Consider the following 26,090-nt stretch of genomic DNA (forward strand, 5'->3'; position numbering starts at 1 on the left):
TGAACAGAGACCAATTATTGGAGCTTCATCATCACCAAACGCACCTGAGATCGGCCAATCCAACACCGACCGAAGGTAGACCACCGGGCACCTTGGTCTTCATGGGTCAGCACTATGATATGGCGCGGTCACCTTCTGAGCCATAGGGGAGACCCCATCAGAGTCTGTTGGCCAATCCGTTCAATAGCACATGGCACAGTAATGGAGCATTCCAGTTTGGGGAAGGGAGAGGGGTAGGGGATGAGAGGGCTGTCCTATGAGGAGAGATTGTGTAGATTGGGCCGATACTCTCTGGAGTTTAGAAGAATGAGAGGTGATCTCATTGAAACATACAAGATTCTGAGGGGGATTGACAGGGTAGATGCTGAGAGGCTGCTTCCCCCTGGCTGGGGAGTCTAGAAACAGGGGTCACAGTCTCAGGATAAGGGGTCGGCCATTTATGACTGAGATGAGGAGGAATTTCTTCACTCAGGATTGTGAATCTTTGGAATTCTCTGCCCCAGAGGGCTGTGGAGGCTCAGTCTTTGAGTATATTCAAGGCTGAGATCGATAGATTTTTGGACTCTCGGGGAATCAAGGGATATGGGGATCGGGCGGGAAAGTGGAGTTGAGGTCGATGATCAGCCATGATCTCATTGAATGGCGGAGCAGGCTCGAGGGGCCGAGTGGCCGACTCCTGCTCCTAATTCTTATGCACTAATGGAAGAAGTTGCAGGAAGCGAAGAGGCAACAATATGGGGGGAAGGAGACAGATAGGGGTGAAGAATTAACCCGGAATTGAGAGACAAGGAATACTCACATTTTGCATAGGATTCATCGTCAGCTCCATCGGGACATCTTCAAATGTTTTCACCCTTGATGGGCACTTAATCTGACTCCCCCCGCTTATATTTCCAGTAAAAGACACACAGTTATAGTATCTAAAGAACAAAACAAAGAAAGACTTACATTTCTACAGCACCTTTCACGACCACCTGACGTCCCAAAGCGCTTTACAGCCAATCCAGTACTTTTCTGAAGTGTATAAACTGTTGTAATGTGGGAAATGTGGCAGCCAATTTGCACACAGCAAGATCCCACAAACAGCAACGTGATGATGACCAGATAACTGATTCAGTGATGTTTGTTGCGGGATAAATATTGAGGTTTGTTGGTCAACTTAATCCTCACTCCAATACAGACCCTCAATCCTCACTCCAATACTGACCCTCAATCCTCACTCCAATACTGACCCTCAATCCTCACTCCAATACAGACCCTCAATCCTCACTCCAATACAGACCCTCAACCCTCACTCCAATATTGACCCTCAATACTCACTCCAATACTGACCCTCAATCCTCACTCCAATACTGACCCTCAATCCTCACTCCAATACTGACCCTCAATCCTCACTCCAATACTGACCCTCAATCCTCACTCCAATACTGACCCTCAATCCTCACTCCAATACTGACGCTCAATCCTCACTCCAATACTGACCCTCAATCCTCACTCCAATACTGACCCTCAATCCTCACTCCAATACTGACCCTCAATCCTCACTCCAATACTGACCCTCAATCCTCACTCCAATACAGACCCTCAACCCTCACTCCAATATTGACCCTCAATACTCACTCCAATACTGACCCTCAATCCTCACTCCAATACTGACCCTCAATCCTCACTCCAATACTGACCCTCAATCCTCACTCCAATACTGACCATCAATCCTCACTCCAATACTGACCCTCAATCCTCACTCCAATACTGACGCTCAATCCTCACTCCAATACTGACCCTCAATCCTCACTCCAATACAGACCCTCAACCCTCACTCCAATACTGACCCTCAATCCTCACTCCAATATTGACCCTCAATCCTCTCTCCAATACTAACCCTCACTCCAATATTGACCCTCAATCCTCACTCCAATACTGACCCTCAATCCACACTCCAATATTGACCCTCAATCCACACTCCAATATTGACCCTCAATCCACACTCCAATATTGACCCTCAATCCTCACTCCAATACTGACCCTCAATCCTCACTCCAATACTGACCCTCAATACTCACTCCAATACTGACCCTCAATCCACACTCCAATACTGACCCTCAATCCTCACTCCAATATTGACCCTCAATCCTCACTCCAATACTGACCCTCAATCCTCACTCCAATACTGACCCTCAATCCTCACTCCAATATTGACCCTCAATCCTCACTCCAATACAGACCCTCAATCCTCACTCCAATATTGACCCTCAATCCTCACTCCAATATTGACCCTCAATCCTCACTCCAATATTGACCCTCAATCCTCACTCCAATACAGACCCTCAATCCTCACTCCAATATTGACCCTCAATCCTCACTCCAATACAGACCCTCAATCCTCACTCCAATACAGACCCTCAATCCTCACTCCAATATTGACCCTCAATCCTCACTCCAATATTGACCCTCAATCCTCAATCCAATACTGACCCTCAATCCTCAATCCAATACTGACCCTCAATCCTCACTCCAATACTGACCCTCAATCCTCACTCCAATACTGACCCTCAATCCAATACTGACCCTCAATCCTCACTCCAATATTGACCCTCAATCCTCACTCCAATACTGGCCCTCAATCCGCACTCCAATACTGACCCTCAATCCACACTCCAATACTGACCCTCAATCCTCTCTCCAATATTGACCCTCAATCCTCACTCCAATACTGACCCTCAATCCTCACTCCAATACTGACCCTCAATCCAATACTGACCCTCAATCCTCACTCCAATATTGACCCTCAATCCTCACTCCAATATTGACCCTCAATCCTCACTTCAATACTGGCCCTCAATCCGCACTCCAATACTGACCCTCAATCCACACTCCAATACTGACCCTCAATCCTTTCTCCAATATTGACCCTCAATCCTCACTCCAATACTGACCCTCAATCAAACCTTTGATAATAAAAGTTCGAAGTTTACTATTGACCTTAACATGTTGTTGCTCACGGGCTTTAAGAGTGTTCACTGTTTTATAAAGATACGCGTGTTTATTCTATGCCGGGGACATCACCAGGGCTGCTGATTTAATGAGTCAAATTCCATTTTACTAAATGGTGTTTTGTGATTTTACTGTTGTTTAGGAAATCGAAATCCGTGCCTCTGCCCATTAGTTTCTGTCCAAAACTACAAATGAGTGTCTTTGATTACTATATGTTTATTTACCGTGGATTTAATTTATATCGCGCACCATTTTAATGCGCAAGATATACGGAAAGATTGTTGGCTGCGTGTAGCAGATTGGAGACAGCTGTGTGTGTGTGTTGCACTGGTGCCGGTGTGTGTGTTGCACTGGTGCCGGTGTGTGTGAGTTGCACTGGTGCTGGTGTGTGTGGGGCACTGGTGCCGGGTGTGTGTGCGGCACTGGTGCTGGGTGTGTGTGTGTTGCACTGGTGCTGGTGTGTGTGTGTTGCACTGGTGCTGGTGTGTGTGTGTTGCACTGGTGCTGGTGTGTGTGGGGCATTGGTGGCCGGCGTGTGTGTTGCACTGGTGCCGGTGTGTGTGTTGCACTGGTGGACGAGTGTGTGTGTCCTGCATTGGTGCCGTGTGTGTGTGTGTTGCACTGGTGCCGTGTGTGTGTGTTGCACTGGTGCCGGTGTGTGTGTTGCATTGGTGCCGGGTGTGTGAGGCACTGGTGCAGCAGCTAGGGTTGGGTTGCTGGGCTCTGCTGGTGTTGTGGTGGCCCTGGGGTGTGACAGTACTGTGTGGGGAGAGGGGTTCCTGGGGTCTGGGATCTGCTGGTACTGAGGGTGGAAGGGTCTCATAGTATGACTCTACCGTGTGTGGGCACGGGGGGAGCGGGTCTTGGGGTTTGGGAGTCATGGGGCTGTTGCTGGAGTCGGCTAGTAATGAGGGTGGAGTGGGTCTTCGGGTGCTATTGTAAAGAAAGACTTGCATTTCTATAGCGCCTTTCACGACCACCGGATGTCTCAAAGCTTCATAGCCAATGAAGTACTTTTGAAGTGTAGTCACTGTTGTAATGTAGGAAACGTGGCAGCCAATTTGAGCACAGCAAGCTCCCACAAACAGCAATGTGATAATGACCAGATAATCTGTTTTAGTGATGTTGATTGCGGGATAATTATTGGCCAGGATACCGGGGAGAACTCCCCTGCTCTTCTTCGAAATAGTGGCCGTGGGATCTTTTACGAACATCTGAGAGAGCAGACGGGGCCTCGGTTTAACGTCTCATCTGAAAGATGGCTCCTCCAACAGTGCAGCATTCTCTCAGTACTGCCCCTCCGACAGTGCAGCGCTCCCTCAGTACTGCCCCTCCGACAGTGCAGCGCTCCCTCAGCACTGCCCCTCTGACAGTGCAGTGCTCCCTCAGTACTACCCCTCCGACGGTGCAGCTCTCCCTCAGTACTGCTCCTCCTACAGTGCAGCTCTCCCTCAGTACTGCCCCCCCGACAGTGCGGCGCTCCCTCAGTACTGCCCCCCCGACAGTGCGGCGCTCCCTCAGTACTGCCCCTCCGACAGTGCAGCACTCCCTCAGTACTGCCCCTCCGACAGTGCAGCGCTCCCTCAGTAGTGCCCCTCCGACAGTGCGGTGCTCCCTCAGTACTGCCCCTCCGACAGTGCAGCTCTCCCTCAGTACTGCTCCTCCTACAGTGCAGCTCTCCCTCAGTACTGCCCCCCCGACAGTGCGGCGCTCCCTCAGTACTGCCCCTTCGACAGTGCAGCACTCCCTCAGTACTGCCCCTCCTACAGTGCAGCGCTCCCTCAGTACTGCCCCTCCGACAGTGCAGCGCTCCCTCAGTAGTGCCCCTCCGACAGTGCGGTGCTCCCTCAGTACTGCCCCTCCGACAGTGCAGCTCTCCCTCAGTACTGCTCCTCCTACAGTGCAGCTCTCCCTCAGTACTGCCCCCCCGACAGTGCGGCGCTCCCTCAGTACTGCCCCTTCGACAGTGCAGCACTCCCTCAGTACTGCCCCTCCTACAGTGCAGCGCTCCCTCAGTACTGCTCCTCCGACAGTGCAGCGCTCCCTCAGTAATGCCCCTCCAAAAGTACAGTGCTCCCTCAGTACTGCTCCTCTTACAGTGCAGCTCTCCCTCAGTACTGCCCCTCCGACAGTGCGGCACTCCCTCAGTATTGCCCCACCGACAGTGCAGCTCTCCCTCAGTACTGCCCCTCCGACATGAACTGGAACGGGACCAGCATCCTTGCGGGGAGTTTTGCTAATGCTGTTGGCGGGGTTTAAACTAACTTGGCAGGGGGATGGGATACGGAGTGGAGCTATAGTTCTTCTTCTTAGGCAGTCCCTCGGAACTGAGGATGACTTGCTTCCACATTAAAAATGAGTTCGCAGGTGACTGATGAGTCCAATGCGGGACCTACAGTCTCTGTCACAGGTGGGGCAGACGGTGGTTGAAGGGGCGGGTGGGTGGGGTGCTTGGGTTGACGTGCGCTCCTTGCGCTGCTTGCGCTTGGCTTCCGCTTGCTCCCGGCGAAGAGACTCGAGGTGTTCGGCGCCTTCCCGGATGCTTCTCCTCCACTTTGTGCGGTCTTGGGCCAGGGATTCCCAGGAGTCGGTGGGGATTGTTGTGTATGTAACCTGTTCCACCTTAAGAAAGCTTAAGCCTGTTCCACCTTAAGAGATGTACTACTTTCTCAGGCTGCTGTAGACGTAATACCGGGGGTGAACACACCGGTATATAAGCACTGTGCAGTAATCTTGTATTCAGTATAGTCCCTACCTCCAACCAGTAAAGACCTGTTTGAGTTATACGTTTAAGTCTTTGTGTTAATTGTTCAATACATAGATACATAGAGATAGGAACAGGAGTAGGCCATTCGGCCCTTCGAGCCTGCTCCGCCATTCAATGAGATCATGGCTGATCTTCGTCTGAGATCATAGCTGATCTTACCAGTTCAGTACCCCGTCCCCGCCTTTTCTCCGTAACCCTTAATCCCCTTAGCCTTCAGAAATATATCCAATTCTCTCTTGAAAATATTTATTGAATTAGCCTTCACAGCCCTCTGTGGCAGGGAATTCCACAGGCTCACCACTCTTTGAGTGAAGAAATTCTTCCTCATCTCTGTTTTAAATGATTTGCCCGCTATTTTTAGACTGTGGCCCCTGGTTCTGTGCTCCCCGGCCATTGGAAACATTCTCTCTGAATTCAGCCTGTCCAGGCCTGCCATAATTTTATATGTTTCGATGAGATCCCCTCTCAATCTTCTAAACTCCAGTGAGTACAAGCCCAAACTATTTAATCTCTCTTCGTAGGTCATTCCCGCCATTCCAGGTATCAGCCTGGTGAATCGCCGTTGCACTCTTTCCATGGCAAGAACATCCTTCCGCAGATGGGGCGACCAAAACTGTACACAATACTCCAGATGCGGTCTCACCAGCACCTTGTACAGCTGTAGTAAGGTATCCCTATTCCTATACTCGAACCCCCTTGATATGAAGGCCAACATACCATTTGCCTTCTTAATCGCCTGTTGCACCTGCATGCTCTCCTTCAGTGACTGGTGCACAAGAACACCCAGGTCCCTCTGCACTTCCCCATCTCCCAATCTATTGCCATTTAGATAATAATCTACCCTCCTGTTTTTACCCCCAAAGTGGATAACCTCGCATTTATCCACATTATAGTGCATCTGCCACGTATCCGCCCATTCCCCCAACCTGTCCAAATCGCACTGTAGCCTCCTGACATCCTCATCAGAGCCCACCCCTCCTCCTAGTTTAGTGTCGTCAGCGAATTTGGAAATATTGCATCCAATTCCCTGATACAATACACATACTTAACACTAGCGACGAGTCAGGTTCTTACCCTGCGGCAGTTATTCCACGGCGGTTGAAGAGAGGTTTCAAACCTCACCACTCACCACCCCACTGGAAGCGACAGGCATTAGGACCCTGAAGCCTCCATCAGCTTGTGAACCGGAGTAGAAGACAGGACTGGGGAAGAGAGAGGTACAGGGCGATAGCGATCGGCAGATAAGGGCCGGGCCGCTTTGAAGTGAGGGGCGCAGCCAGGCCATCGATCGCAAGCACTGATAAGGGCCGGGCCGCTTTCAAGTGCGAGGCGCAGCCGGGCCATCGATCGAAATCCCTGATAAGGGCCGCACTCGGGCTGAAAGGCGCGGCGGCTGCAGAAGCTCAAGGTGCGAGAGCCGCGGTGAAAAGCGCGGGCCATCGATTGCGGCGGAGATAAGGGCCGCACTCGGGGGCTGAAGGGAGACGGCGTCGGGGGACGGGTGAAGACCGCCAAGCGCGGGAAAACCGCCATTTTGTGGGCGGAGGACGACGGCAAGAGCGGGAAGCCGCCATCTTGGATAGCAGTAAAAAAATAAAAAAAAATCTGAGAAATTGCAAATCTGATAAAGTACTACAATGCCTAAACACGGGAATATTAGCAACTTTGATAGTGACATCGAAGATTGGGCCATATATGTTGAACGAGTTAAAAATTATTGTAAGGCCAATAAAATTCGTGAGGCTGATAAAGCACTAACATTATTAAATTTAATGGGTGCGAAGACATACGGGCAATTGAAACACCTGTTATCACCAGGTGAACCGGCGGATAAGACGTTCGATGAGATTGTTACTGTCCTGAAAGATCATCTAAACCCCACGCCGCTGATGCTAGCGGAACGATTTAAATTTTACGACAGAAGGCAGCTACAGCATGAAAGCAATGCTGAATATTTGCTGGAATTGTGTAAATTAGCGAAATATTGCCAGTTTCGAACGGGACTGACAGATGCACTACGAGACAAATTTGTGTGTGGTTTATTTAAACAGGATACACAAAAGCGACTGCTCGAGGAGAATGAGCTGACGCTTGAGAAGGCGGTCACTATGGCAGCAGCACACGAAGCCGCAGCGAGAGGCACGGCAGTAATGCAGCTACGGTCACCGGAGCTCAGTGCACACAAATTGGGTGTGAGTTCTGTTAAATGTTATCGTTGTGGAAAGACAACGCATGATCAGAACCAGTGTTGGTTTAAAAACCAAGAATGTAGAACTTGTGGTAGGCTTGGACATATAGCTAGAGTATGCAGGTCAGGGAAGAAGACCAGCAACAAGAAGTCACCGCAAGGGAAATACGCAAAGGTACACAAGGTGGCCGAACAGGAGTCCGATTCAGACGCAAGCAGTATTGAACTGGCTAGCTTAAGGGTACTCAACGTTGGTAAGGGTGCAGACCTCCAGACAATTTGGGTTACTCTTCAGATAGAAGGAGTCCAAGTAAAAATGGAATTGGACACTGGATCGGCATTGTCGGTCATGAATAAGAAAGATTACAGGTTATTGCAACATATTCCCCTACAGGATACGGAGATTATATTGACAACCTACACGGGGCAGAGAGTGTACCCCATCGGGACAATAAAGGTTGCAGTGGCCAACAAGGGCGAAGGAAGTCAAATAATGGACTTATATGTGCTACCGGAGGGAGGTCCACCACTACTAGGCCGGGAGTGGTTTAGAAACATAAATATGGACTGGCATTCGCTAAAAGCCATAAAGAGTGAGAACTCGGTGCAGATAATCAGCCCAGACTCTAGAACTGATGATGGTAAGACCAACCCATGTGCAAAAGACAAAGTTTCAGCACAGAATTCCACTGAGCAACAACAACATAGTTTAACAGAGAATTCTGAGTCTGTCAAGTCTACTGATATGCACATTTTTGAGGGACACTGGGCTCAAACTCAACTCCATTTCAAACTACAACAGCAATTAGAACAAATCATTCGCCGTTTTGAGCAAGAGATGAATGAAATAAAAAAGTTCTTTGTTACAGAGTGGGAGAATCTGGAAAGGCAACAGAAGCAACTGATGGAGAAAATGGAGCAGGAGCACACCAACCATCTGCGCGAGGAGGCCGAACGAATCAAAGCTGATTCAGGTTCTGAAGGTGCGTGCCATAATCTGGTGTCAGAAGAGTTAACGGTCAGCCAACTCCTTCATATGCTGAGGGACAAGACTCTGAAATGGGAAAAACTTGAACACGAGCTGCGATCTTCAAAGGAAAAGGGTTCGGAGCTCTCAAAAGTAATTGAGATGGCTGATGTGACGACACAGACTGAAACGACTGCAACAGAGCAGCCATTGGATGCCAAAAGTACGCTGACTCACGTCAATGTAGAACAACAGACCGCTGAAACAGCTGCTCCGGTAGAGGGACTGCATAGTCCGAGCAATCAATCTCCAAAGGAAGTTGAAGTATTAAAATCACAAATGAGGTCACTAGTAAACGACTTGCTGAAAGCCCAGAAAAAGCTGGATGCAGAGGTACACATGAAGAAGTCTCTTCAGGAAAGATGTCTGGATTTGGAACAAGAGCTGGCTAACGTCCAGCTGGGTATGGAGGAAATAGACGACCCTCTTGCTGGCCTAGCTCAGGACGACACCGAATATTACCATGACCTGTCGGACGACTCCGAATATTACGATGTCCTGTCCTGCCCAGCTTGTAACTTCGACCCCCAAAGTGCAGAAATCATGGAGGAGCACCAAAAGTCTACGGAACATCGGAAGAAGGTGGCTCTACTACGGGAAGTAAGAGAGATAGAGAAGGAACAGCAGTCGGATAGCGTCCAGTTGGGTAAGGAAGAAGTAGAAGGGCCTCTCGACCTGTTGAGTGATAGTGAATACTACGAGGATGTGGTATGCCCAAATTGTGATGGAAACTCCCAAAGTGCTGAAATCCGGAGGAAGCACTTAAGGTCTAAAGAACATAGAGAGTTGGTAGCATTACAGCTGTCCGCCGAGAAGATGGGAACGACAAGAGTTGTAAAAAGGCAGAAAAGAAAAAGAAGAGGCCGAAAATAATAATTGTTTAAAATATTGTTACTTCTACTACCTCCGGCCGAACACTACGAAAAGATGCTGTCTGGAACGAATTAAGATCAGAGACTGAATTTACGAACTGTTCCCACAGAGACTGAACCTGTAAACTGTTCCCACTAAGAGTATGTTGCAACTGTTCGTAGAGATTGAATCTGTAAACTGTTTTCCGCAGAGACTGAATCTGTGATATGTTACGTTAAACATGAAGTTATATATGTATATATGTTATTACGTTATGTTAAATGGGGGGGATGACTATAAAGCTAAGAAGGGAGGAGTGTTGTGTATGTAACCTGTTCCACCTTAAGAGAGCTTAAGCCTGTTCCACCTTAAGAGATGTACTACTTTCTCAGGCTGCTGTAGATGTAATACCGGGGGTGAACACACCGGTATATAAGCACTGTGCAGTAATCTTGTATTCAGTATAGTCCCTACCTCCAACCAGTAAAGACCTGTTTGAGTTATACGTTTAAGTCTTTGTGTTAATTGTTCAATACAATACACATACTTAACAGGGATGTTACACTTTTTCAAGGAGGCTTTGAGGGTGTCCTTGAAGCGTTTCCTCTGCCCACCTGGGGCTCTCTTGCTGTGCCGGAGCTCCGAGTAGAGCGCTTGTTTTGGGAGTCTCGTATCGGGCATGCGGACAATGTGACCCGTCCATCGGAGCTGATTGAGCGTGGTCAGAGCTTCGATGCTGGGGATGTTGGCCTGAGCAAGAACACTGACGTTGGTGCGCCTATCCTGCCAATGTATTTGCAGGATCTTGCGGAGGCAGCGTTGGTGGTACCTCTCCAGTGCTTTGAGGTGCCTACTGTACATGGTCCATATCTCTGAAGCATACAGGAAGGCGGGTATCACTGCTGCTCTGTAGACCATGAGCTTAGTGCCGGGTTTGAGGTCCTGGTCTTCAAACACTCTCTTCCTCAGGCGACCGAAGGCTGCACTGGCACACTGAAGGCGGTGTTGGACTTCGTCGTCGACGTCTGCCCTTGTTGACAGTAGGCTCCCGAGGTATGGAAAGTGGTCCATGTTATCTAAGGCCTTGTCGTGGATTTTGATAATCGGGGGGCAGTACTGTGTGGCGGGGGCAGGTTGGTAGAGGACCTTTGTCTTATGGATGTTTAGTGTAAGGCCCATGCTCTCATATGCTTCGGTGAAGGTGTTTACGATGGTTTGGAGTTCGACCTCCGAGTGAGCGCAGACGCAAGCATCGTCTGCATACTGTAATTCGATGACAGATGGGACGACCTTGGGTCTGGACTAGAGGCGACGGAGGTTGAACAGTTTCCCATTTGTTCTGTAAATTAGCTCCACTCCAGTGGGGAGCTTACTGAGGGTGAGATGGAGCATTGCAGCAAGGAAGATCGAGAAGAGCGTTGGTGCGATGACACAGCCTTGCTTGACCCCGGTTCGTACGTGAATTGGGTCTGTGGTGGAACCGTTGGTCAGGATCACGGCTTGCATGTCGTCGTGAAGCAGGCGGAGGATGGTGACAAACTTTTGAAGGAAGCCGAATTTGAGGAGGACACTCCATAATCCCTCACGGTTGACAGTGTCGAAGGCCTTTGTGAGATCAAAGAAGGCCATGTACAGCGGTTGGTGCTGTTCCCTGCATTTCTCTTGCAGTTGACGCGCGGTGAAGATCATGTCCATTGTGCCCCTTAGTGGGAGGAATCCGCATTGCGACTCTGGGAGGGGCTCTTCAGCCACTGGGAGAAGACAATTGAGGAGGATTCTTGCGATGACTTTCCCTGTGGCAGAGAGCAGGGAAACTCCTCTGTAATTACCGCAATCGGACTTGTCACCTTTCTTGAAGATGGTCACGATTACGGCGTCTCTGCGATCCCCTGGCATGCTCTCCTCCTTCCAGATAAGAGAAATCAGTTCATGAATTCGCACCAGTAGTGCTTCTCTGCCATGCTTTAGTGCCTCGGCAGGGATTCCATCTGCTCCTGAGGCCTTGTTGTTCTTCAGTTGTCGGAGTACTGCTCCTCCGACAGTGCAGCGCTCCCTCAGTAATGCCCCTCCGACAGTGCAGTGCTCCCTCAGTACTGCTCCTCTTACAGTGCAGCTCTCCCTCAGTACTGCTCCTCCGACAGTGCAGCGCTCCCTCAGTACTGCCCCTCCGACAGTGCAGCGCTCCCTCAGTACTGCTCCTCTTACAGTGCAGCTCTCCCTCAGTACTGCTCCACCGACAGTGCAACGCTCCCTCAGTAATGCCCCTCCGACAGTGCAGTGCTCCCTCAGTACTGCTCCTCTTATAGTGCAGCTCTCCCTCAGTACTGCCCCTCCGACAGTGCAGCGCTCCCTCGGTACTGCCCCTCCAACAGTGCGGCGCTCCCTCAGTACTGCCCCACCGACAGTGCAGCGCTCCCTCAGTACTGCCCCTCCAACAGTGCGGCGCTCCCTCAGCACTGCCCCTCCGACATTGAACTGGAACGGGACCAGCATCCTTGCGGGGAGTTTTGCTAATGTTGTTGGTGGGGTGGGGGGGGAGGGTTTAAACTAACTTGGCAGGGGGATGGGATACGGAGTTGAGCTATAGTAGGGGGTGATGCACAGCCAAATATAGAGGAAAAAACAAGTCAGTCTGGAAGGCAGAGCAAACATGTAACAGCACGAGGGAGTATGGCAAGGCTGGAAGGCATTTATTTTAATGCAAGGAGTCTTACAAGTAAGGCAGATGAATTGAAGGTGTTGATGAACACATGGGAGTATGATATTGTTGCTATCACAGAGCATGGTTGAGGGAGGGGCAGGACTGGCAGCTCAATATTCCGGGGTATAGAATCTTCAGGCGAGACAGAGGGGGGTGTAAAAGAAGAGGGGCTGTCGCAATATTAATCAAGGAGTCAATTACTGCTGTAAGGAGGGATGATATCTTAGTAGGTTCCTCTAATGAGGCCATATGGGTAGAACTTAAAAACAAAAAGGGGGCAAGCACTTTGCTAGGAGTGCACTATAGGCCCCCAAAAAGTCAGGGGAGATAGAGGAACAGATATGGAGGCAAATCTCAGAGAAGTGTAGAAATAATCAGGTAGTAATAGTGGGGGATTTCAACTTCCCCAATATTAACTGGGATAGTGTGAAAGGCTTAGAGAGTGCGGAATTCTTAAAGTGCATCCAGGAGAGCTTTTTGAGCCAGCATGTAGAAAGTCCTACAAGAGAGGGGGTGGTACTGGACCTAATTCTAGGGAATGTTGCCGGGCAAGTGGTAGAAGTGTCAGTAGGAGAGCATTTTGGTGACAGTGACCATAATTCGGTGAGATTTAAGGTAGTCATGGAAAAGGACAAAGATGGACCGGAAATAAAGGCTCTAAATTGGGGAAGGCCGATTTTAATGTGATAAGGCAGGATCTGGCCAAAGTGGACTGGGATCAGCTACTTGTAGGAAAATCCACATCAGAGCAGTGGGAGTCTTTCAGAAAAGAAATAGAGAGAGTACAGCGCCAACATGATCCCGTAAAGGTCGAGGGTGGGACCAACAAGTCCAGAGAACCCTGGATGTCAAGGGATATACAAGAATGGATTAGGAAAAAAAGGGAGGCTTTTGGCAGATACAAAGGACTAAAAACAGTGGAAGACCTAGAGGAGTATAGAAAGTGCAGGGGGGTGCTTAAAAAAGAAATTAGGAGAGCGAAGAGGGGGCATGAAAAAACACTGGCGGGCAAAATAAAGGAAAATCCCAAGGTGTTTTATAAGTATATTAAGGGCAAGAGGATAACCAGGGAAAGAGTAGGGCCCATTAGGGACCAAAGTGGCAATCTGTGTGTAGAGCCGGAAGATGTAGGTGAGGTTTTAAATGAATATTTTGCATCTGTGTCCACTATGGAGAAGGACGATGTAGGCATAGAAATCAGGCAGGGGGATTGTGATATACTTGAACAAATTAGCATTGAGAGGGAGGAGGTACTAGCGGTTTTAGCGGGCTTAAAAGTGGATAAATCCCCAGGCCCAGACGAGATGTATCCCAGGCTGCTGTGTGAGGCAAGGGAGGAGATTGCAGGGGCTCTGACACAAATTTTCATATCCTCTCTGGCCACAGGGGAGGTGCCAGAGGACTGGAGAACAGCCAACGTAGTATCATTATTCAAGAAGGGTAGTAGGGATAAACCAGGGAATTACAGGCCAGTGAGCCTAACAGTAGTGGTAGGGAAATTATTGGAAAAATTTCTGAGGGATAGAATTAGTCTCCACTTGGAGAGGCAAGGATTAATCAAGGGTAGTCAGCATGGCTTTGTCAGGGGGAGATCATGTCTAACCAATTTGATTGAATTTTTCGAGGGGGTGACTAGGTGTGTGGATGAGGGTAGTGCAGTTGATGTAGTCTACATGGACTTCAGTAAGGCTTTTGACAAAGTCCTGCATGGGAGACTGGTCAAGAAGGTAAGAGCCCATGGGATCCAGGGCAATTTGGCAGATTGGATCCTAAATTGGCTAGTGGCAGGAGGCAGAGTGTGATGGTCGAAGGTTGTTTATGTGACTGGAAGCTGTATTGATTTCTTTGTGGGTTCAATGACGAGACATTTATGAAAGAGAATGTCTTTTAATCTAAAGTCTGTTCAACTCTTTATACAGCATTTAGAGGAGACATCATGCTAGTGATGCATCTAGAACGAAACTGAAACTAAACTCCTGCCTTGCTTGTCTCGGTCACATGACCTCTGCTGGTCAGGCACAAGCAATCAATACCTGCAATCATGCTGCTAACGCATCATAATCGAACAGGCAAATACCATCTCTATTTGCTGATATCATTACAGAAGCCTGTGTCCAGTGGTGTACCGCAGGGGTCAGTGCTGGGTCCCTTGCTGTTTGTAGTGCACATTAATGATTTAGATATGAATGTAGGAGATATGATCAGTAAGTTCGCAGATGAAACGAAAACTGGTGGAGTGGTAAATAGCGAGGAGGGAAGCCTCAGGCTACAGGACGATATGGACGGGTTGGTCAGATGGGCAGAAAAGTGGCAAATAGAATTTAACCCTGAAAAGTGTGAGGTGATGCATTTTGGGAGGACTAACAAGGCAAGGGAATACACAATGAATGGTAGGACCCTAGGAAGGACAGAGGATCAGAGGAACCTTGGTGTGCATGTACATAGATCCCTGAAGGCAGCAGGGCAGGTAGATAAGGTGGTTAAAAAGGCATATGGGATACTTGCCTTCATTAGCCGAGGCATAGAATATAAGAGCAGGGAGGTTATGATGGAGCTGTACAAAACGCTAGTTAGGCCACAGCTGGAATACTGTGTGCAGTTCTGGTCGCCACACTATAGGAAGGATGTGATTGCATTGGAGAGGGTGCAGAGGAGATTCACCAGGATGTTACCTGGGCTGGAGCATTTCAGCTATGAAGAGAGACTGGACAGGCCGGGGTTGTTTTCCTTAGAGCAGAGAAGGCTGAGGGGGGACCTGATTATGAGGGGCATAGATAGGGTAGATAGAAAGGAACTTTTTCCCTTAGTAGAGGGGTCAATAACCAGGGGGCATAGTTTCAAGGTGAGGGGCAGGAGGTTTAGAGGGGATTTGAGGAACAACTTTTTCACCCAGAGGGTGTTTGGAATCTGGAACTCACTGCCTGAAAGGGTGGTAGAGGCAGGAACCCTCACAACATTCAAGAAGCATTTAGATGAGCACTTGAAACGCCACAGCATGCAAGGGAAAATGGGATTAGAATAGACAGGGCTTGATGGCCGGCGCGGACACAATGGGCCAAAGGGCCTCTTTCTGTGCTGTATAAATCTATGACTCTAGTGCAGTGCTCCCTCAGTACTGCCCCTCCGACAGTGCGGTGCTCCCTCAGTACTGCCCCTCCGACAGTGCGGCGCTCCCTCAGTACTGCCCCTCCAACAGTGCAGCACTCCCTCAGTACTGCCCCTCCGACAGTGCGGCGCTCCCTCAGTACTGCCCCTCTGACAGTGCGGCGCTCCCTCAGTACTGCCCCTCCGACAGTGCGGCGCTCCCTCAGTACTGCCCCTCTGACAGTGCGGCGCTCCCTCAGCACTGCCCCTCTGATAGTGCGGCGCTCCCTCAGTACTGCCCCTCCGACAGTGCAGCGCTCCCTCAGCACTGCCCCTCCGACAGTGCGGCGCACCCTCAGTACTGCCCCTCTGACAGTGCAGCGCTCCCTCAGTACTGCCCCTCCGACAGTGCGGCGCTCCCTCAGTACTGCCCCTCCGACAGTGCGGCGCTCCCTCAGTACTGCCCCTCCGACAGTGCGGCGCTCCCTCAGTACTGCCCCTCTGACAGTGCGGCGCTCCCTCAGTACTGCCCCTCTAACAGTGCAGCCCTCCCTCAGTACTGCACTGGGAGTGTCGGCCCACATTTTATGCTCAAGTCTCTGGAGTGAGACTTGAACCCACGACCTTCTGACTCAAAGGCGAGGGTGCTGCTCAGTGAGCCACGGCTGAAAAATACAACAATCTCGGAGAGCTGGATCTGGGTCTCAGGAATGGGATGGGAAGGTACCTGCGTTGGGAAGAGCTGCTAGTGGGGAAGGTTGGATTGAGATCCATCCTGTCGCTCAGAGACGGGATTGGCCGATGTGTGGGCGGTGCAGGAGTCTGACGCTCCTCTATCGCTTGTCCAAGTAACACATCCTACCTTGGTCCTATACTGTCACATCGTAATCTCGATTGTGACTCTTCATCATCTCCATGAGGCATGGATGAAGACGGCTGGGAAAAGCCCAAATCATCGTCCGTGCACGGCAACGTGCCGAGAGGAATGTAGTCTTTCCCGTCCTAAAAGAAAAAGAAAGAACTTGTGTTTCTCCAGTGCCTTTCATGACCTCAGGACGTCCCAAAGCGTTTTACAGCCAATGAAGTACTTTAGAAGCGAAGTCACTTATAACGTGGCAGCCAATTTGCGCACAGCAAGCTCCCACAAACAGCAATGTGATAATGACCAGATTATCTGTTTTTTTGTTATGTTGATTGAGTGATAAATATTGGCCCAGGACACCGGGGAGAACTCCCCTGCTCTTCTTCGAAATAGTGGCCGTGGGATCATTTACATCCACCCGAGAGGACAGACAGGGCCTCGGTTTAACGCCTCATCCAAAAGATGGCACCTCCGACAGTGCAGCGCTCCCTCAGTAATGCCCCTCCGACAGTGCGGCGCTCTCTCAGTGCTGCCCCTCCAACAGTGCGGCGCTCCCTCAGTACTGCCCCTCCGACAGTGCAGCACTCCGTCAGTACTGTCCCTCCGACAGTGCAGCGCTCCCTCAGTACTGCCCCCCGACAGTGCAGCGCTCCCTCAGTAAAGCCCCTCCGACAGTGCGGCGCTCCCTCAGTACTGCCCCTCCGACAGTGCAGCACTCCCTCAGTACTGCCCCTCCGACAGTGCGGCGCTCCCTCAGTACTGCCCCTCCGACAGTGCAGCACTCCCTCAGTACTGCGCCTCCGACAGTGCAGCGCGCCCTCAGTACTGCCCCTCCGACAGTGCAGCGCTCCCTCAGTACTGCCCCTCCGACAGTGCAGCGCTCCCTCAGTACTGCCCCTCCGACAGTGCAGCACTCCCTCAGTACTGCCCCTCCGACAGTGCAGCGCTCCCTCAGTACTGACCCTCCGACAGTGCAGCGCTCCCTCAGTACTGCCCCTCCGACAGTGCAGCACTCCCTCAGTACTGCCCCTCCGACAGTGCAGCGCTCCCTCAGGACTGCCCCTCCGACAGTGCAGCACTCCCTCAGTACTGCCCCTCCGACAGTGCAGCACTGGCACCGGGGAGTGGTGGGGGGATTCCCGAGGATCTTGGGATGACCTCTCCAGAGGTGCTTTGACATCATAAGAAAATGATTGGAAGATCCCTCAAAGCTCGTAAATGCCTCCCCCAGGGTGGTACAGAGCAAAACAAACTGAGATTTCTTGGGATATGGGCAGCGCTGGCAATGCCAGCATTTATTGCCTATCCCCTAAGAAGGTGGTGGTACACTGAGTGAAACTAGCACAGCACTGAGAGTGTTGGCCTGGATTGTGTGCTCAAGTCTCTGGAGTGGGCTTTGAACCCGTGACCTTCTGACTCAGAGGTCAGAATGTTCCCCGCTGAGGAATGGCTGTAGACAGCTGTGGTGGTGGCGAGCTTTGGGAACCATAGGTCCAAAGTCACCTGTTCCTCCTACTTCCCACATGTCACGTCTCCTGAATTAGGGAATGTCACACAAGGGCCAACCAAAGCCGGGCTTCCCGCCCCCGATCCCTGCCCAGCAAATCCTGCTGGAAGAGGCAGAAGCGGATGTTGGTTGAGGACAGGACTAGGCTCAGGTCGGCTGGATCCCAGGGATGCCACTCAGTGGCCTGCTTCACAGGGGAAGAGTGGCAATTTGGGAGAGGTGGCTGAATTCTGCTGAATGGTAGCCAGTGAGAGTCAGTGCCTTCAGGAGCGGAGGAAATTGGGAGACGAAAACCCAATAAGAAGTCACTGGGAATTAATTCAGTCCCCTGACGGCAATTTTATTCAAAAGGATCCTGTAGGACTGCCCCTGTCCTGGGGCGTGTCGTATTGAACTGATCTGTTCAAACTATTTAACAAATTCACTGTTCGTTGGGCTGAGTCAGCTGCAGTCACGGGTGACCAGACCAGGTGATGTATCTCAGGTGACCTACCTGTTGGACGTTAGCTTGCAGCAGATCTCCGAGGAGCTCCACCAGATCGGAGAAGGTTGGCCTGTCTTTCGGCTCCCCTTGCCAGCTGCCCAGCATTATGCGATAGCTGGCAAATAAACAATGAAGTCCCTTGTTAGTTAATCGCCAGACATAGCAACATAGAAACATAGAAGATAGGAGCAGGAGTAGGCCATTCGGCCCCTCGAGCCTGCTCTGCCATTCAATGAGATCATGGCTGATCATCCAAACTCAGTACCCTGTCCCTGCCTTCTCCCCATATCCCTTGATCCCTTTAGCCTTAAGAAATATATCCAACTCTTTTTTGAATATATTTAATGAACTGGCCTCCACCGCCCTCTGTGGCAGAGAATTCCACAGGTTCACCACTCTCTGGGTGAAGAAATTCCTCCTCATTTCAGTCCTAAATGGCTTACCCCTTATCCTTAGACTATGACCCCTGGTTCTGGACTCCCTGGCCATCATAAACATCCTTCCTGCATCTAGTCTGTCCAGGCCTGACAGAATTTTATAAGTTTCGATGAGATCCCCTCTCAATCTTCTAAACTCCAGTGAGTATAAGCCCAATCGACACAATCTCTCCTCATACGTCATTCCTGCCATCCCAGGTATCAGCCTGGTGAATCTTCGCTGCACTCCTTCCATGGCAAGAACGTCCTTCCTCAGGTAAGGCGAACAAAACTGCACACAATACTCAAGGTGCGGTCTCACCAAGGCCCTGTACAACTGTAGCAAGACATCCTTGTTCCTGTACTCGAACCCTCTTGCTACGAAGGCCAACATACCATTTGCCTTCTTAACTGCCTGCTGCACCTGCATGCTTACCTTCAGCGACTGGTGCACAAGAACACCCAGGTCTCTTTGCACTTCCCCTTCTCCCAATCTATTGCCATTCAAATAATAATCTGCCTTCCTGTTTCTGCCACCAAAGTGGATAACCTCACATTTATCCACATTATAGTGCATTTGCCATGTTTCTGCCCAATCACCCAATCTGTCCAAATCGTACTGGAGTTTCACGACATCCTCCTCACAGCTTACCCTCCCACCCAGCTTTGTGTCGTCTGCAAATTTGGAGATATTACATCCAATTCCCTCGTCCAGATCATGAATATATATTGTGAACAGCTGGGGTCCTAGGACCGATCCTTGCGGTACCCCACTAGTCACTGCCTGCCACTTGGAAAAAGACCCGTTTATTCCAACTCTTTGCTTTCTGTCCGCCAACCAGTTCTCTATCCAAGTCAATACCTTGCCCCCAATCCCATGTGCCTTAATTTTGCACGCTAATCTCTTATGTGGGAACTTATCGAAAGCCTTCTGAAAGTCCAAATACACCACATCCACTGGTTCTCCCTTATCAATTTTACCAGTTACATCCTCAAAAAATTCCAGTAGATTAGTCAAAGATGATTTACCTTTTGTAAATCCATGTTGACTTTGTCCGATCCTGTTACTGCTTACCAAGTGCTCTGCTATTACATCTTTTATGATAGATTCTAGCATTTTCCCCACTACCGATGTCAGGCTTACCGGTCTATAATTCCCCGCTTTTTCTCTACCACCTTTTTTGAATAGTGGGGCAACATTAGCTACCCTCCAATCCATGGGTACTGTTCCAGAGTCTATCGAGTTCTGGAAGATGACCAGCAATGCATCTACTATTTCTAGGGCCACTTCCTTAAGTACCCTGGGATGTAGACCATCAGGCCCTGGGGATTTATCGGCCTTCAGTCCCATCAATTTTCCTAACACCATTTCCCTACAAATACTGATTTCTTTCAGTTCCACCCTTTCATCAGGCCCTATGTTCCCCGGCATCATGGGAGGTTATTTGTGTCCTCCTTTGTGAAGACAGAACCAAAGTATGAATTTAGTTGGTCTGCCATTTCTTTGTTTCCCATTATAAATTCCCCTGATTCTGACTGTAAGGGACCTACGCTTGACTTCACCAATCTTTTTCTCTTCACATATCTATAAAAGCTTTTACAGTCAGTTTTTATGTTCCCTGAACGCTTACTCTCATATTCTATTTTCCCTTTCTTAATTAATCCCTTTGTCCTCCTTTGTTGAATCCTAAACTGCTCCCAATCCTCAGGATTATTGCTTTTTCTGGCCAATTTATATGTCGTCTCCTTGGATCTTATGCTATCCCTAATTTCCCTTGTTAGCCACGGTTGAGTCACTTTTTTGTTTCACTTTTATGCCAAACTGGGATGAACAAATTCTGTAGCTCATCCATTCGGTCTTTGAATGTTTGCCATTGCCTATCCACCGTCAACCTTTTGAGTGCCATTCCCCAATCAATCCTACCCAACTCACTCCTCAGACCATCGTAGTTTCCTTTATTTAAATTTAGGACCCTAGTCTCTGAGTCAACTACTTCATTCTCCATGTTAATGAAGAATTCGATCATATTATGATCGCTCCGACCCAAGGGGCCTCGTACAACAAGATTGCTAATTAATCCTTTCTCGTTACATAATACCCAGTTTAAGATGGCCTGATCTCTGGTTGGTTCCTCGACATATTGGTCCAGGAAGCCATCCCATACACACTCCAGGAATTCCTCCTCCACAGTGTTGTTACTAATTTGGTTGGCCCAATCTATATGTAGATTAAAGTCACCCACGATGACTGCTGTGCCCTTATTGCACGCTTCTTTAATTTCCCTTTTAATGCCATCCCCAACCTCCGACTTACTGTTTGGAGGTCTATACATCACTCCCACTAATGTTTTTTTCCCCTTAGTATTTCTCAATTCTACCCATACAGATTCCACATCATCAGAGCTAATATCCTTCATTACAATTGTATTAATCCCTTCTTTAACCAGTAATGCTACCCCACCTCCCTTTCCTTTTTGCCTATCTTTCCTGAATATCGAATACCCCTGGATGTTGAGTTCCCAGTCTTGGCCATCCTTGAGCCACGTTTCCATAATCCCAACCAAATCATATTCGTTTACCTCTATTTGCGCAGCCAATTCGTCCACCTTATTACAAATGCTCCTCGCATTAAGCCACAAAGCCTTCAGGCTTGTTTTTTTAACGCTCTTAGACCTATTAGAGTTATTATTTACTATGGCCACGTTTGATTTAAACCGTTGATTTCTCTGACTGCCACTTTTGTTTTTCTCCTTCCTATCTTTTGCTTTTAACCCTGTTTCCCTTTCCTCTGTCTCCCTGCTCAGGTTCCCAACCCCCTGCCATTTTAGTTCAAACCCCCCCGAACAGTGCTAGCAAACCTCCCCGCAAGGATATTTGTCCCGCTCTGGTTCAGGTGCAACCCGTCCGACTTGTACAAGTCCCACCTTCCCCAGAAGCAGGCCCAGTGATCCAGGAAACTAAAGCCCTCCCTCCTGCACCAACTCTTTAGCCAGACAGATCAAGACCTTCCGAAGCAATCTGATCGTTAAAGGGCTTCTAGAATTTTCAACTTTCAGATGAGGAAGCTGCAGTATGCTGGTAGGACCCATTCACAAAGAAAGAACCTGCATTTATATAGCACCTTTTACGTAAGAACATAAGAATTAGGAGCAGGAGTCGGCCATACGGCCCCTTGAGCCTGCTCCGCCATTCAATAAGATCATGGCTGATCTTCTACATCAACGCTAGCACAGTGTGTACCATCTACAAGATGCACCGCAGCAACTCGCCAAGCCTTTTTTGGCAGCACTTCCCAAACCCGCGACCACCACCACCTAGAAGGACAAGGGCAGCGGGTGCATGGGAACACCACCACTGCTCGTCTTCAAATAGTGTCATGGGAACTTTTACGTCCACCTGAGAGGGAACAGGGGGCATAACAGGAAAAACGGCACCTCCGTCAATACAGCACTCCTTCAATACTACACTGGGACTGTCAGCCTAGATATTGTGCTCAAGTTTCTGGAGTGGGAGTTGAACCCACAACCGTCTGACTCCCAGGGCAGGTACAGCACGGGTTAGATACAAAGTAAAGCTCCCTCTACACTGTCCCATCAAACACTCCCAGGGCTGGTACAGCACGGGTTAGATACAGAGTAAAGCTCCCTCTACACTGTCCCATCAAACACTCCCAGGGCAGGTACAGCACAGGTTAGATACAGAGTAAAGCTCCCTCTACACCGTCCCATCAAACATTCCCAGGACAGGTACAGCACGGGTTAGATACAGAGTAAAGCTCCCTCTACACCGTCCCATCAAACATTCCCAGGACAGGTACAGCACGGGTTAGATACAGAGAAAAGCTCCCTCTACACTGTCCCATCAAACACTCCCAGGGCAGGTACAGCACGGGTTAGATGCAGAGTAAAGCTCCCTCTACACTGTCACATCAAACACTCCCAGGGCAGGTACAGCACAGGTTAGATACAGAGTAAAGCTCCCTCTACACTGTCCCATCAAACACTCCCAGGGCAGGTACAGCACGGGTTAGATGCAGAGTAAAGCTCCCTCTACACTGTCACATCAAACACTCCCAGGGCAGGTACAGCACAGGTTAAATACAGAGTAAAGCTCCCTCTACACTGTCCCATCAAACACTCCGAGGGCAGGTACAGCACGGGTTAGATACAGAGTAAAGCTCCCTCTACACTGTCCCATCAAACACTCCCAGGGCAGGTACAGCACGGGTTAGATGCAGAGTAAAGCTCCCTCTACACTGTCACATCAAACACTCCCAGGGCAGGTACAGCACAGGTTAGATACAGAGTAAAGCTCCCTCTACACTGTCCCATCAAACACTCCCAGGGCAGGTACAGCACGGGTTAGATACAGAGTAAAGCTCCCTCTGCACTGTCCCCATCAAACACTCCCAGGGCAGGTACAGCACGGGTTAGATACAGAGTAAAGCTCCCTCTGCACTGTCCCCATCAAACACTCCCAGGGCAGGTACAGCACGGGTTAGATACAGAGTAAAGCTCCATCTACACTGTCCCATCAAACACTCCCAGGGCAGGTACAGCACGGGTTAGATACAGAGTAAAGCTCCCTCTACACTGTCCCATCAAACACTCCAAGGGCAGGTACAGCACGGGTTAGATACAGAGTAAAGCTCCCTCTACACTGTCCCATCAAACACTCCCAGGGCAGGTACAGCACGGGTTAGATACAGAGTAAAGCTCCCTCTTATTATGTCCGTGTATAATTGAGACACGGACTGCAGGAGTTGATTATAACAAGTCTTTACTGAATGGAGACAACCTGGAAACTGAAACTACAGAAGCCTGCTAGGGCCTTTTATACAGGGGTGGTCACTGCCGGTACTGCAGTCTGAGACCAGTTATTCCCTTAAAGGTACATACACAACAATTCCTCCCCTTTTAGATAAACAGTGCATAACATTCATTTAACAACTAAATAATAACTAATTACAATTACAATTACGGTTGCTAGATACATTGGTTGAAGTTAAGCAATTATAAGTTCAGTCTTTGAGGAGGCTTCCTGATTCTGTCTGGATAACGCCTCTTTGGGATATCAGGTTCTTCTGGCAAGGTTGAGTCGGGATCAATGTCGTTGTTTGGTTCATCTGCTTCCAATATCACCGATTCTGCGGTAGATGCAATTGGTACTTCGGTTTCATTGCCAGGTGTATCAGATCGTGGTGTGGAGTTGACGTTTTCCCGTGACTCTAGAATCTGGTCAGCATGGCGTCTTACAATGCTCTCTCCAATGTCCACGGTATACATTAGAGGTCCTTGCCGTGTACAGATCGTTCCTGGCTGCCATTTCTCTGTGCGGTAGTCCCGGGCCAAAACTGGTTGACCTATCTTAAAACTCCTGGTCGGCCTTTCATTCATATTCTGAAACTGCCTGTTCTCCACATCTCTTCTGACGTTTGGCTTAACCAAATCCAAGCGGCATCGTAGTCTTCGATTGAAGAACATCATGGCTGGAGTTTGGTTGGTAACCGCATGTGTCGCATTCCGGTAGGCAAACAAGAAGTTGTCCACCTTGTGTTGTAGGGGTATATCTTCATTACACATTGCCTTGATAGCCTTCTTTAATGTTTGAACAAACCTCTCGGCCAATCCATTAGTGGCTGGATGATATGGGGCGGATGTGTAATGCTTAACACCATTGTTCTTTAAGAACCTCCGGAACTCTTCAGACACAAACTGTGGTCCATTGTCAGAGCAAATCTGTTCAGGCAGCCCATTCCTGGCGAATATGGTTCGTAAGACTGTGATAGTTTTTTCTGTGGTGGTTGAGGACATTTTTATTACCTCTGGCCACTTTGAATGTGCATCCACCGCAATTAAAAACATCGAGTCCATAAAGGGACCAGCAAAATCAAGGTGCACCCTTTGCCATGGAGATGAGGGCCACTCCCACGGATGTAGAGGGGCTTGTGGTGGGGCGTTTTGGACCTTCTGGCATCCTGCACAGCTCTTGGTCATCTCTTCAATTTCTCTATCGATTCCCGGCCACCACACAAACGCTCTGGCTAAGTTCTTCATTTTTACCCCACCCAGATGACCCTCATGAAGCTCATTGAGCACTCTATCCTTCAATTTGGGTGGAATTACTACTCTGGATCCACACATCAAGGTTCCTCTGCACACTGACAGCTGTTCTCTTCTCGGCGAGAATGCTGGCAGCAGTGGTTCGCCATGTGCTGGCCATCCCTTCACCGTTAAATCATAGACCCAGGAGAGTGTCGGGCCATTTCGTGTTTCCTTTTCTATGTTTGCATTCGTCACAGGGAGACATTCGACTGTAGTCGAGTGGAATAACTCCACTGGATCCACTGCCAGTTCTTCTTCCACCATCGGCAACGGTAGGCGTGACAATCCATCAGCATTCCCATTCTGTTTAGTTCCTTTGTACTCGATGTCATATTGGTGTGCCCCTAGGAAAAGGGACCACCTCTGTAGCCGTTGTGCCGTCATTATCGGTACGCCCTTCTGAGGGTTGAAAATGGAGACGAGAGGTTGATGATCAGTTAGTAGAGTAAATTTCTGACCGTGCAGGTAGTGATTGAACTTCTTCACCTCCCACACCAGGCTGAGGGCCTCTCTGTCAATCTGGGCGTAGTTACGCTCGGCTGAAGTTAACGAGCGTGATGCAAAAGCTATCGGCCTCTCTGAACCATCAAGGAATTTATGTGACAGTACCGCCCCAATGCCATAGGGAGACGCATCACACGCCAGTCTTATCGGTAGTGATGGGTTGTAGTGAGCCAATACTTCTCTTGAAGTGATTAGGTCCTTACTCTTCTGAAAGGCCCGCTTACATTCATCGCTCCATTTCCATGCTACTCCTGTTCGTAGTAGGGCGTTCAGTGGATGCAGAATTGTGGACAAATTCAGCAAAAACTTATGGTAGTAATTCACCAATCCGAGGAATGACCTCAGTTGCGACACATTTTCAGGCGCTGGAGCCTTAACTACCGCTTCAATTTTGTCAGGGGACTTATGCAACCCCTCTTCATCAATCACGTGGCCACAATACGATATCTGTTTCTAATAAAACTCGCACTTGGGGCGATTGGCTCGTAGCCCATGTTCACGTAGTCTAGTGAGCACCTGCTCTAGGTTGGCAAGGTGTTCACTGTCATTTTCACCTGTCACTAGGATGTCGTCCAAGTAACACTGAGTCCCCGGAATCCC

At 49.4% G+C, this 26,090-nt stretch overlaps 1 protein-coding gene across 2 annotated transcripts in view; it reads right to left on the reverse strand.

Moving 5' to 3' along the window:
* The window catches only part of flt4 (fms related receptor tyrosine kinase 4), a 361,767-nt gene that overhangs the window by 14,995 nt on the left and 320,682 nt on the right, over positions 1 to 26,090 (reverse strand). For both annotated transcript variants that reach the window (XM_085996053.1, XM_085996054.1), the window contains 3 exons: positions 18,476 to 18,581; positions 16,476 to 16,615; positions 800 to 920 (listed from right to left, as the gene is read on the reverse strand). In XM_085996053.1, the coding sequence (XP_085852179.1) occupies positions 800 to 920; positions 16,476 to 16,615; positions 18,476 to 18,581 (367 nt within the window). The remainder of the gene's footprint in view (positions 1 to 799; positions 921 to 16,475; positions 16,616 to 18,475; positions 18,582 to 26,090) is intronic.

This window comes from Somniosus microcephalus, chromosome 8 (assembly GCF_052327205.1).
Source record: "Somniosus microcephalus isolate GS21.2 chromosome 8, FLI_Smic_1.0, whole genome shotgun sequence".
In the NCBI taxonomy this organism is placed as follows: domain Eukaryota; kingdom Metazoa; phylum Chordata; class Chondrichthyes; order Squaliformes; family Somniosidae; genus Somniosus; species Somniosus microcephalus.